The following is a 13,172-nucleotide window of genomic DNA, read 5'->3' as shown; positions in this document are numbered from 1 at the left end:
TATATGGATGTGAATTACAATGTCAACTTGGGTCCACACATAAGTTCAGGTTTTATTCTTTTTTAAGGCTTTATCATAAGCATCTTTAACATGCTGGTACAGGCTCCCCCAAATAATTATGGTTTCCACTTAGTGATCCATCTTGAAATCCCTATTAACACACACTCAAGTTCTACATCAAGGTACAATTACTATGGAATGGGTTAGATTTAGAGAATAAACTTTCCGTAAACAATTTATAGACACTAAATGTCCAACCAAAACTGAAAGTATCTTGCAGCTTGACAAAGATGAAAATCTATCTGCTAAAGCTCTATCATTTAAAGGAAAAGAGCTCAGAAATCTCTCTATGGCAATTTATAATATTAGTTGTTTTCCTTTTAATGCTACATTATTTTAGTCAAAAATATAAATAGAAAACTTACCCAAGTTCTCTGATCAGGCAGTTGGAACTGGGAGCAAAATTGAAACAAAAACAAAAAAATTACTTCTGTATAGGTATCTTTATTGCAATCTATCCTTTTGAGAAATTAACATTTATACTAAGTAATTTTTGCTTATCATGTAACTATACCTTGAGTAAAAGCCTTGGTAATGAATATTTTTATAACATGGAGTTTTCTCTATTTACCTCAATTAAATTTTAGAATCAAGGTTATAAACCAGAATGTTCTTTTTCCCAAGAAAGCTAAATACTACTTACTACCAAATCTTAGCAAAATAGATACTTCCTTTTCATTTGTTTCTACTGACTGCAAAACAAGATTCCTAAATTTTACTTTAATAACTAAAATGTAAGCAATTTCCTGAAAAAAAATCTGGTCTCTTATATTTTTACAGCATTAATGACAAAGAAATAAATACTCAAATGTGAATCACTGAGTAACAAAAAGGCAGTGTACTTGGAAATAAACTGGTTTCTATTAGCATGGGACCATCAGCAGTCTGAACGCTAAAGAATAGTAATGAAAAGAACTACAAATATGTAGTTATTTGTGACAATTTATGACAAGACTCACTGGTGAAAATGTCAGTGAATTACTGGGTTGCCCAAAAAGTTTGATTGGGTTTTTCTGTAAGATCTTATGGAAAAATCCGAATGAACTTTTTGGTTAACCCAATAGAAGCTCTACAAGGAAACACAAATGTTATATCTTTAAAAACATCATTTTGCTTGTTTAAAGGGGATATATCTTGCTTTCTTAGGTTACGGTATCTTTAATAAGGAATATATACATTTTTTTGAGAAGGAAACGGCAACCCACTCCAGTGTTCTTGCCTGGAGAATCCCAGGGACGGGGGTGCCTGGTGGGCTGCCGTCTCTGGGGTCACAGAGAGTCGGACACGACTGGAGCGACTTAGCAGCAGCAGCAGCAGCATACACAGTTTTTAAGGATGAAAGATTTACCGCAGAAGAAATCTAACAAAACAAACACTTGTTGAAAGCAAAAGAAAGACGAAGGGCGAAAGACGGAGGGCAAAAGTCTTACGTGATTTTCACATCAATATACACATGAGAACTTGGGAAAAGACCTTAGTCTTTTTCCCAGTTCTTGGAATACTGTAACAAGTAGACACTTTAAATGAAGAAAGTGAAGAGACTTTAAAATGAAGAAAATTAAAAAAGAACGAATAAAGCACAGAAATGGAAGTAAAATAGAGTTTCCATTGTAGATTAACAAAGCCAAACATCTGAAATTGAAATATATAAATAACTAAAAATAACATTTAAAGTACAGGAAAACCAAACAAAGGTATAATTTATAGCCAGTTTTATACTAGTATAATTGCCAAGTGATTCCTATGGCAATTCAAATGAGCTGTCAATGTGAATGCAAAGTACCCAAAATGCAAAGTACCCAATGAAATGGACATGCCAAAGATCACAGGGTAATATCATTTCCTCCATCTCACCTCCTGTGGCTGTCATCTTCTTTTCAAAATTATAATCTAAGACTCCAAATGTAATTTTCAAACACAGAGTCAGGGAGAAACCCTATACTACTTATTTCAGCCTTATGTTAAACTAACTTATTTATAAGAGAAAAATAGAAAGTGAAATAGTGCTCTAGTGGCCTGACAGAGCAAATATACTTCTCTAAGAACTGAACTGAGAGGAATTTAAATCCTAAGAATGATAAAGCCAGTATTTATCTTTTGATTCTGATGTATATGTTCCTATATGTTTTCTGTATTTTTGTCAAGAATTTTAAAAATACAGATTTTCTTCTAAAAGGCAGTAAAATGGCCTAATAATTTTTTTTCAATAAAATTTAATAAATATCCAACTTATTTGTATAAGTGAAAATCAAAGTTTTAGTTGCTCAGTCTTGTCCGACTCTTTGCGACCCGATGGACTGTAGCCTGCCAGGCTCCTCTGTGCTTGGGATTCTCCAGGCAAGAATACTGAAGTGGGTTGTCATTCCCTTCTCCTGGGGATCTTCCAACCCACAGATCAAACACTGGTCTTCTGCATTGCAGGCAGATTGTTTACCATCTGAGTGAAGTGTCAACTTTCATTGATTAGTAACTATGTACAGGGGAGGCAGGCCGGGGGCGGGGGGACAGAGTACAAAGACATACAAAAATTGTAAAATTTTACAATCAGAGAATACCACTACAAAGCATTGACATATCTATCTATTTATAGGTTTTCCTTAAAGCATGGAAAACATGTGATCTCCTTTTAATTATTATAACAATCCTAAGAAATAGATAGAGGTAGATAACCCTGAGATAAATAACATTATTCTTATTCTGAAGTTAAGGATATAGAAGCCCCAGAGGGACCATCTGATTTGCTCCAAAATACTTTAAATGAAAACTGAAGTTGTGAATGGTCTTAACCAAGCACGTATCTACCTACAAAACGATGGCAAGCCCTGGGTGCAGAGGAGGCATGTCCTTTCATTTTGGTGGAATGCTTTGGTGTCCAACAAGGAAGCACCAAGAACACAGCAAGCATCCTTTCAGGTATTTCTAGATACTGATGTATCTCCACCAAAGAAACTGGGCTCAGGGGATGGCAGGAGGGTATTTTACTGATACTTATTCATAGTCAAAACAGAATACTTCTGCATCCAATAATAAAGAGAGCTTTTCCACCTCTAGATCCTTCCACATGCCAAAGTGAAGTGAAAGTGAAGTCGCTCAGTCGTGTCCAACTCTTTGTGACCCCATGGACTGTAGCCTACCAGGCTCCTCTGTCCATGGGATTTTCCAGGCAATAGTCCTGGAATAGATTGCCATTTCCTTCTCCACAGGATCTTCCCAACCCAGAGATCGAACCCGGGTCTCCTGCATTGTAGACAGACGCTTTACCTTCTGAGCCACCAGGCTAGTCCTAAATAATAAGTAGTAAAGCCTGTTCTAAAACAGTTATTTCTGGCCCCAAATCCTAGGCAGTTTCTCTTTGTTTTAATTTGTTTGTTTGTTTGTGGGAAGGTGGATCCTGAGGCTGTGATGGAATTGATACAGTACTAGAAAGAACAAAAATTTCTGCCGAAACTTCAGAACATATGAGGCAGATTTTCTGAAAGAACAGTCCTCTTGTGCGTGCTCAGTCATGTCTGACTCTGCAGCTCCATGGACTGTAGCCCACCTGGCTCCTCTGTCCATGGGATTTTCCAGGCAAGAATACTGGAGAGGGTTTCCATTTCCTTCTCCAGGGGATATTCCCAACCCAGGGATCAAACCTGAGTCTCCTTTGTCTCCTGCATTGCAGGTGGATCTGCTGAGCCATCAGGGAAGCCTAAAGTCTGAAAGGACAGACTGCTCTGAAGGCTTGACGAAAATTGAGGGGCCTGAACATCTCTCAGGTGACACTCTGTATGCCCTCTGTATCTCAGTGACATACAGCCATTACACACAAAAACAGCCACAGTGGTTATCAAAATAATGAAATATTTCTGTGGTCAGTGATAAATAGCCTTTGCCCCAACTATCCTGAATGTCCTCCTGCTGCCCAGGCCTCCTCCCAAAAGACCCTTCAAACAGCCCACCAGCCAGCAACCAAAGCATGAACAGTTGGCCAGCAAGGGCTTCTAAGACCCAGATCCCCAATGCCAGGAGCCCATTCTGATTGATCAGTATTCATGACATATGATGTGTTAAATATTTTACTGATCACTATTGGGTACTATTCTTACAGTAACATGCAGCAATAGTTAGTCTCATATAACAAGACATGACATTCTGGTGTGGGAAGGACACCCTCTACTACTGTGCTCCCATAGGTACTTTTTCAGTGATCTGAGTGGGTGATTGCTATATTCCCAAGCTCTATACACATGCCTCATCTTTTGCTATCCTTTGTCAATTTTGAGAATATTAAAACATATCAGATTTTCTTATATCATTTGATTAAAAATATGCATATACTACATTTACAACAGCTACATGCACATGTAAAGATGTTAGTAGACAAAACTCCCCATTTTCTGAACCAGTAAATTTGCCTCAGCTAGCTAGAAATCTTTGAATTTCACAGAAGATAGGGATCTTATGCCCACTCCTTCATCAAATAAGCAAGGAAACTAAAAGCCAGGTTGACTGAGTCACTCAAAGACACTGAATCCTGGCTTTTTTTTTTTTTTTTTTATCTCCCTTAAACTACGTACCCACAGCACTTGATTCTGAAATGATTAGTTACTAGATTTTAAAGATAGTTAGAATATAAAATAGATTGATTTATTGTAATTAAAACTGTAATGAAATTTAATACATTTTAATTACAGTTATAAGGATAACTATAGTATCCTTATAAGCATTTAATTAGAAAGTTATCAAGAGAGATACACTTTTTGTATAATATCTGACACAAAAATGCATTTTATGCTCAAGTTTATTAGCCCACGAGACCAACAAGTGCAATTCAGATCAATCTAAATGTAGAAAATAAGTACCTGATAAACATTTACTGTTTTAGAACTTGGTTTCCATAAAATAATTTAAGAAATTCCTTAGTTTTCTACACAAAATGAATACTAACTGGAATATTTCTAACCCTTTTCATACTAAATCATATATTGTTTCAGGTTAAAACAGAGAGAATTTTTGAGCAATGACAGATCTCTCCACTCAACCCAGAATATGGTATTTCAGCCCTCATACTTTATTGTCCAGAATTTGGGAAAGTACTTTTAAAAATGAAGAAAGAAGCAGTAGCAGAGAGGGTGAGGGTGAGGAGTGGGGTAAAGAGTCATATTCCAAGATGATTAAATTTAATTGTTTCATAGCTTTCTGTAATATAGCTTGCATAGACTTTTCCACCGATTTTATCAGAGAAGCATAAGTTTTGGTTTGTATATATTGGAACAGAACAAATCAGTTAACTCTGTTGTCAAACAGTTTCATAAAAGTATTGCTTATTGCCTATAAGGAGCTTGTACCCTTAATAATCAGTAAATTAAAAATATATATATCATTAAGAAATCAGATTCGAGATGTTTATATATTCCTTCTTTCAATATAATTCTCCACACTTTAATTGATATGTAAACTAGTTTTTTTTTAATGACCAAAAATGTGGGGACATAAAGATGAACCAATTAAATGGCACTGCTCTATATTTTCTTTGCAGTGAGAAATTATACATATTTTGATAAATGGACACAACTCCATCCAGCAAATAGCTCTGTGTATTGTGGTGAATTCTTCTGCAATTACAGAACTTTGCTGGAATGCCCAGTGGTCTCTAGATAAATTCCTTCACCCTCTATGGTAATAACTTGTCAGGTAGACTCATTTCCTGTTTTTATCTAAGCACTAAAAGAACACAAATGACCTTCGTGAGTTTGGGACAAATTGCACAGTGATCCATTTCTTAAAATCGCAAATTTTTAAACATGAAAGACAACTTCAATATTTAATTTCTTAACTGAATTTTGCTCACTCCAAAATACGCTTTAGCTCAGTAAGTACTTAATAGAGAATAACTTAACACTGAAACCATATTATTTTTACATATATATATACTGACTACTTTTTCTTTAAGAAGTTTGGATTTTAATTCTGCTAGAATTTCCTGTGTTCTCCTACACCAGCGTCATAGGAAATCCTAATGTTCTCAAGATTTCTTTCATTTCATTGCACCTGCTTTTTCAGGATCAACAAGTTAGTTTACAAGCTTGAAGTCTCAAATTCAAAATACTTACTTGTGGGTGAAATAAGAATCCTGGAGAAGGCCTCAAGTATTTCTCTTTTAAAGCTTCAAGTGGGTCAGTTAGTTTTCTTTTCTCTACTCTGAAAGGTTAAAATTAGATTTTGGAGAAGAATCAGTCTCACAGATCAATCCCTGCATAATCGCTGACATTTAAAACAGCTAACAATAAAGCAAATGGTAGGTTGCCGGGAAGCACACTAATAAAAAAATAAAGACATCTGTTTCAGTTCTTGAAGAATACTCGTGGCACTTCTAGGTGCTCAAAGAAAGAAGGTCCTTTTTAAAATGGAAAAATCCTATTGAATGAGTAGTAACACTAATAATAATGAGAAGGAAATGTTAAAAACGAAGTCATGAAATCAGGGGCATCGCTCACAAGTTTGTATCTTTCCATTGCTAATGTAGACAGAAATGCTGGCTGATTTTTCAAAAGCAGGTGAAGAAGGTTCACTTTGAAAATTAAAGTCATTTTCTATCAATAAGGTGCTCCCACAAATCATCATTCTATTTTTTCACATTTATGAATCCCAGCAGGAGACTTTCTAAGCCTACTACACACCCTGCTAGCCGCTGCTGCTGATAAATAGGGTAGGTGAAAGAGGGGTGGTCAGAAGAGGATAATGAACTTTTTGAAGATAATTTAGAAGTGTTTGCCATTCTATTTTTTATTAAGCATATAGGAAATGACATCGTGGATTGAATTAACTTCTTTCACCAACTGTTGGTGATTTCATTTTAAAAAATATTCAGTAAGTATACTTTTAAAATAGTTTCAAACTGAAAAGAAGCAGCTTCTCTAAGTCGCTTCAGTTGTGTCCAACTCTTTGCAACCCTACGGACTGCGGCCTGCCAGGCTCATCTGTCCCTGGGATTCTCCAGACAGGAATAATGGAGTGGGTTGCTGTGCCCTCCTTCAGGGGAATCCTCCTGACTCAGGGATGAAAGCCGGGTCACCTGCACCTCCTGCATTGGCAGCCGGGCTCTTTACCTCTAGCGCCACCTGGGAAGCCCAGAAGCAGCTTCGACTTCTTGAAGCTGCGTATATGTCAGGCTTTACATATACTCTTTCACTTATTGAAATCAGTGCCGTTATACCCATTTTATGGATGAATAAAACTTTCAGACATGAGAAAGCTGAGATTTCAACCCGGGTCTTACACTAAAACTGGGTTTAGGTCTTTTATGAGTTTGGTGAAATGAGATGCCTAAAGCCACAAGTGAAACTGTTGTACCAGAGAGAAGACTGAGATTAGAGTAAGCAGGTGGAAGGCTGGGAGATGACGGAGAAGAGTGGAAGGGGTATGCGGATGAACTGGAAGTTCATTGCCATTGGGAGGGTCTAAGTTAGATATGCAGATGACACCACCCTTATGGCAGAAAGTGAAGAGGAACTAAAAAGCCTCTTGATGAGAGTGAAAGAGGAGAGTGAAAAAGTTGGCTTAAAGCTCAACACTCAGAAAACAAAGATCATGGCATCCGGTCCCATCACTTCATGGGAAATAGATGAGGAAACAGTGGAAACAGTGTCAGACTTTATTTTTGGGGGCTCCAAAATCACTGCAGATGCTGACTGCGGCCATGAAATTAAAAGACGTTTACTCCTTGGAAGAAAAGTTATGACCAACCTAGATAGCATATTCAAAAGCAGAGACATTACTTTGCCAACAAAGGTCCGTTTAGTCAAGGCTATGGTTTTTCCTGTGGTCATGTATGGATGTGAGAGTTGGACTGTGAAGAAAGCTGAGCACCGAAGAATTGATGCTTTTGAAGTGTGGTGTTAGAGAAGACTCTTGAGAGTCCCTTGGACTGCAAGGAGATCCAAGCAGTCCATTCTAAAGGAGATCAGCCCTGGGTGTTCCTTGGAAGGAATGATGCTAAAGCTGAAACTCCAGTACTTTGGCCACTTCATGCAAAGAGTTGACTCATTGGAAAAGACTCTTATTCTGGGAGGGATTGGGGGCAGGAGGAGAAGGGGACGACAGAGGATGAGATGGCTGGATGGCATCACCGACTCGATGGACGTGAGTTTGAGTGAACTCCGGGAGATGGTGATGGACAGGGAGGCCTGGTGTGCTGCAATTCATGGGGTCACAAAGAGTCAGACACGACTGAGTGACTGAACTGAACTGAACTGAACTGAAGAAAGAAAGCTTGAGAAATTATCTTCCAAAGGGCTGAGACATATCACTGAATTGGAAATACAACCTTACTCACTGTGTGTAATATATAAGCTACACACAAAATATGGAAGACCTGTCCCTCCCTCCCTTCTTTTTCTTTCTCTGTAAAAGAACTGCCACATAAAAGAAAATACAGTCACTGGGTGGGCAGGGAGGTGGGCGGGGGAGTGCTCAACATGGTAATGATGCCTTTGAGACGTTTTTGTTTTGTCCTTTCCTATGCCCCTTGTCGTGTTCAAGTAGGGGTAGTCCTTAATGAACTGGTAAGGTTTCTTGGTTAACTTATGTAATAAAGGTAGAAAAAGAGTTTGAAGTGAAAAAGCTTTGCAGCTCTGGTACCTACCAAGTTATAGGTGCTCAAAAAAATACTGTGAATGAAGAAATTGAACAAAACTGTCTTCTGATTAAAAAAAAAAATTAGGCAAAAATATCAAATACTGCCAGCTTAAATCAGTCCAATAAAAAATTGTCTACATTTTCCATTAACTCTTAACAATGTTCATGATTTGAATGAGAAAGTAAATGTGAAAATGCTCGGTAATATTTAAAATATATCGTAAGCACTGTTATTGTTGTTTCTACACTTTGAAGAAAACTAGTATTTAACAACTGAATCATTCTGAATGGTCCAGTGTTAACTGAGAACTGGACCTAAGAGCCTTTTTATTAAGTATATATTTCCCCGCCCTAAAAAATTTTGGATGCAAAGGAAATTGAATAATGCAGGCATTAGACACAGATGTGTTTTTAAGCCGATCATTCACATCATTTACAAAGCATTTTTGTGATCAATATTTCATTTACAGGGGGCTTCTAAGAGATTTCCTTAGAAACAGAATAGGACCAGCACTTATTAAGGTCTGTGTTGGTAGCTTAATAAAGAATAAACTCTCACCCTGTCCTATTTCATTCCAAATAACCTGACCCATTTAAGTACCCACACATATTTGCATTAATCCTTCAGGAGCCTCATTCTTCCGCCACTTGACAACTTGCTTTAAATATGGCTTTCCCATATTTTCCACTTAAAAAAAAATGTGTTTAAAAATAAATTTATTGTCAAGGGAAAGAACTCCATGGGTCTATTCCAAAACCCCAAATTCAGAGACATCCAAAAATAAGTCCAAACCTAATGAGTTGACTTTCTGAATAAAAAATGAATTCACCAGATCAAACAACTTTACTCTGTTTTATAACAATAATAAAAAATGGTTTGTTAAAAGTCGTAACTTTAGAGTATAAAAACCACCTTTTGTTTGTCCGTCCACACTTAGCGGTCTCCCAACCTCCCTTACCTGTAAATAGGGTCCATAAAGAAAGGAGTGGGTCTAGCATGCTGTAAGGAACCATCGGATGCTGGTCTTGGTTCAATGTTGCCTCCTTTCTTCTCCCCAAACACGTGGTTTTTACGAGGCTCAGTCAGCTTGGTCCCACTGGCTCTACTCCTACTGCCCATACTTAGATCCAGGGGCTGGTCTTGGCTTGCAGCCGGGGTCGCTGAAGGCTTGGCAGGTACTGGGGTTAAGGGCTTCTCGTCCTTGCGTTTAGTGGTGAGATCAAAGGGAGACTCAGAGCTTCCCTTCTGCAGTTTCTTTACTTCACTTGGTGATTGGGGCTCCATTTTCAAAGGTAACGATCTCAAGTCTCTATCAGGAAATGGGTACATTGATTGAGAGAATGCTGGAAAAAATGGGAGGGGAAACATGGAAGGGTAAGGTAAAGCTCCAACTTTTTTGTCTTGCAGCCCCACCAGTCCTGTTGAACCAAAGTATTTTTCAGCAATAGAAGCAATAGCCTTTATAGAATCATTCACAGCTCCTGACACCGCAGTCTGCTCCTCTAAAGATGGTGAGAAAATGGAATGATTGCTGTATTCTTTCTTATTATGTATTGAAGCCAGATTCTGAAGAGGGCTTACTTTGTCTTTGAACATTTTACCATTTTCTTTAAATTTCTCTTTATCACTTTCAATGTCACTTTCCAGATCAGAGCCCGAGGTTGTTTCCAGGTCACTGCCACTTGGCGTACTGACATCATCAAGGTCACTACTCTCTGACTGGTCACTGATTTTCTCAAGGGGCCTCTCTTCAGAGGACCTCTCGGGCTGGAGCTCCACTGGCTTATTGTCCCCTACAGGTGGGTGTTTAGATAGTGCCTTCAAAATATCCTGTGTAGCTGGCAGTATCTGAGGATGTGTCATGAGGGGACTTTGACTTTTGTTTGTCTGTTCAGTACTTGACAGTCCTTTAACAGGAGAACTAGCAGGTATCAAAGGAGGCCTGTGGTACAAGCCGGAAGGAAACAGACCAGGGAAGCTAAAAGAAAATCCAGGAGCTGTTGGAAAGGTAAGACCAGCAGGATGCCTATTGGCGCCAAAATAGTCAGCAAGGCCCGGGTTGGCATGACTCATATTAACCATGGACGTTTTATCCATAGCTGGGGTTCCAGGAAGTGAAATGCCTTGGCCAAAAAATCCACCTGCCGCAAAATGGTTCTTGCCCTCACAAAACCTCCTGTGTTTATTTAAGGAAGACGTAGTGCTGAACATTTGTCCACAGTCTTTGCACTTGATTTGGGTTCTGCAATCAGCATGCATGCGCTTATGACGACAAAGGTTTGAAAACTGAGTATAGGATTTATGGCAGACCTCACCTGTGTGCAAACAACAAAAAAGAATCTCAGGCTTTATGGCAATTGCTTCTGAATTTAGCAAGTATCACAAGTGGTTTACCCCAAATTTCAATTAGGAAGCCAGGAAAAGACGTTGGAGGCACCAAAGTGGTGCTCCAAACACAGAAAACCCCATTTCACTAGATTCCAAAGCAAGGCATCCAACCTGACAAATGTCTTGAGACAGCACAAATATTTCATATAAATATATATAAATATTTGTCACCCCCACTACATCATATTTTGCATCATATTTGTGTATTCAAATATTTATTAAAAAGTCAAATTCCAGCATGCACTGATTTCCCAACCCAATGACGACACCAGCAGAATCTTTACAACATAAATTCTTAAGATCTGCTAAACATGAAACAGAACAGGAATCCCTTTAAAATTTTAGACCATTTATAGATTTCTATATTGTAAGCACTAACACAAAAGAAAACAGCCTTCCCCTCCCCCAGAAACTTCACCTTTATTCCCTCTTCCCTCGGGGAAAAAGCCTGTGACTGCTCTACCATTATTTAATTTGTATTATATCATATGCTCTCATCATTCACACATCAAAGCCACACAACAATGCACATTGTGTATTCTGAGGCATTTTTAACAATCATTTTCATGATTTGAGAAAGACTGACATAATTTACAATGGCGCTATTTTAAGCCTGCAAAGGAAACTAAATTGAATGTAGCCCATCCTGCATTGCTGGTTCCCATGAACTATGAGCACGTCCTCCGACTTCCCCTCACACCAGTGGTTGTGCTAACCTTCCTGCATTTATGAAACCCCGTCCTTGGGAAACATGTCCACTTGTTGTCATATCTTCACGGGTTATCTTGGGGCTTGACTCGTATGCGGTACTGCCAGCTACGACAAGCAGGGGAGAGTGCATGGAATGCTCGAATCCAGTCAGGGTTCAGTAGTGGGTGCAGCTGGAAATAACCCTCTTCCCCCAGAATTTGCCAAAAAGGTAGAACATCTTCTTTCTTATATATGTCTGAACAGATCTAAATATATTTTAAGATCAAACTCCTTGACCCTTAATAGCTCCTTTGCTATGTAGGAATCCCACTTACTCCACAGTCCGGCAAGATTATAGTATCCATTTCCCAAGTATCACATTTTTACGTTACTTTACTAAAGATGAGTCCCCTTTACGTGTGACCTTACTTTCATGCTTCTGTTCACGTTAATCCATGCAGAAACATGATATGCCTTGTTAATAATTGTTGAAACAAATATAAGAAATCAAATTGAAGATAAAACGCAACATTTATTTCTTTCATGTGATGACTGCCTTTAAACTCCTAAGTCAAAACAATAACAACTAAAAAAAAAAAAATTCAAAGAAGATTTTATGAACCTTCAGTCATGCAGAATTCATCTGGAACTTCAGTTATCCCCCACACCACCAAACAGGAAGTACCAAGTGATTCCATATCTATTTCTTTTACTACTAACAATTAAAATGCATTGCTACACATATCAATTGTGCTTAGTAACATTACAGGAGCTTTCAGCTGTGGGATGATTCATAACATTGTAGAGACTAAAACATGCATTTTAACGGGAAGAGAAAACGTGAGTTATTTGTTTTCAAGTCATTCTACTGGAATATTCAACAGAGTGTGCTTTAAAAAGATATACTAGTTAACCATATACAATAAATACACATACTATTTAAATTCTTTGATATAATAATTAAAACCATATGAACTAGAGGGTAGAAACATGAGACTTTCACTAGTTATACTAATTCAGCTATGAGAAATAACAAGAAATAGTAAATAAAATGATGGAATTCTAAACGTGCACTCATTACAAAAGTAACACCCCTCCTCTGGGCCATTAAAAGTCATTGAGAAAATATCCCGATGGGTGTTCGAACAAGGTGTAAGGTTTTGAAAGGTTTGTAATATTTTGGCAAAGAAATATTGCTCTCTACACTTCTTCCTAACAGCGAGAGAGGTTTCAGAAAATCAAGAGTTCCTCTATATGGGAGTAACAGAAGGTGCATCTGACTTTCTGGTTGGAGGCTCTATCACACTGACAAACAGTATTTCTATCAGGTCTCCAGAACTTAGAATCTGGGATGTCTCCATCGGCAGAGGCTTTGTTTTTCTCACTTGAAGGCCAAGCCTGGCCCACCACAAAC

At 38.1% G+C, this 13,172-nt stretch overlaps 1 protein-coding gene across 14 annotated transcripts in view; it reads right to left on the bottom strand.

The window, feature by feature from the left end:
- Positions 1–13,172, bottom strand: part of MECOM (MDS1 and EVI1 complex locus) — a 627,611-nt gene that overhangs the window by 25,832 nt on the left and 588,607 nt on the right. For 9 of the 14 annotated variants that reach the window (XM_027541631.1, XM_027541676.1, XM_027541638.1 and 6 more), the window contains 3 exons: positions 9,639–10,995; positions 6,156–6,243; positions 426–452 (listed from right to left, as the gene is read on the bottom strand). In XM_027541631.1, coding sequence (XP_027397432.1) covers positions 426–452; positions 6,156–6,243; positions 9,639–10,995 — 1,472 coding nt within the window. The remainder of the gene's footprint in view (positions 1–425; positions 453–6,155; positions 6,244–9,638; positions 10,996–13,172) is intronic. The other 5 variants (XM_027541659.1, XM_027541649.1, XM_027541724.1 and 2 more) reach the window with 2 other exon arrangements.

This window comes from Bos indicus x Bos taurus, chromosome 1 (assembly GCF_003369695.1).
Source record: "Bos indicus x Bos taurus breed Angus x Brahman F1 hybrid chromosome 1, Bos_hybrid_MaternalHap_v2.0, whole genome shotgun sequence".
Classification (NCBI taxonomy): domain Eukaryota; kingdom Metazoa; phylum Chordata; class Mammalia; order Artiodactyla; family Bovidae; genus Bos; species Bos indicus x Bos taurus.
The sequence above is the reverse complement of the archived record's forward strand: the minus strand, read 5'-3'. Positions and strand labels throughout refer to the sequence as shown.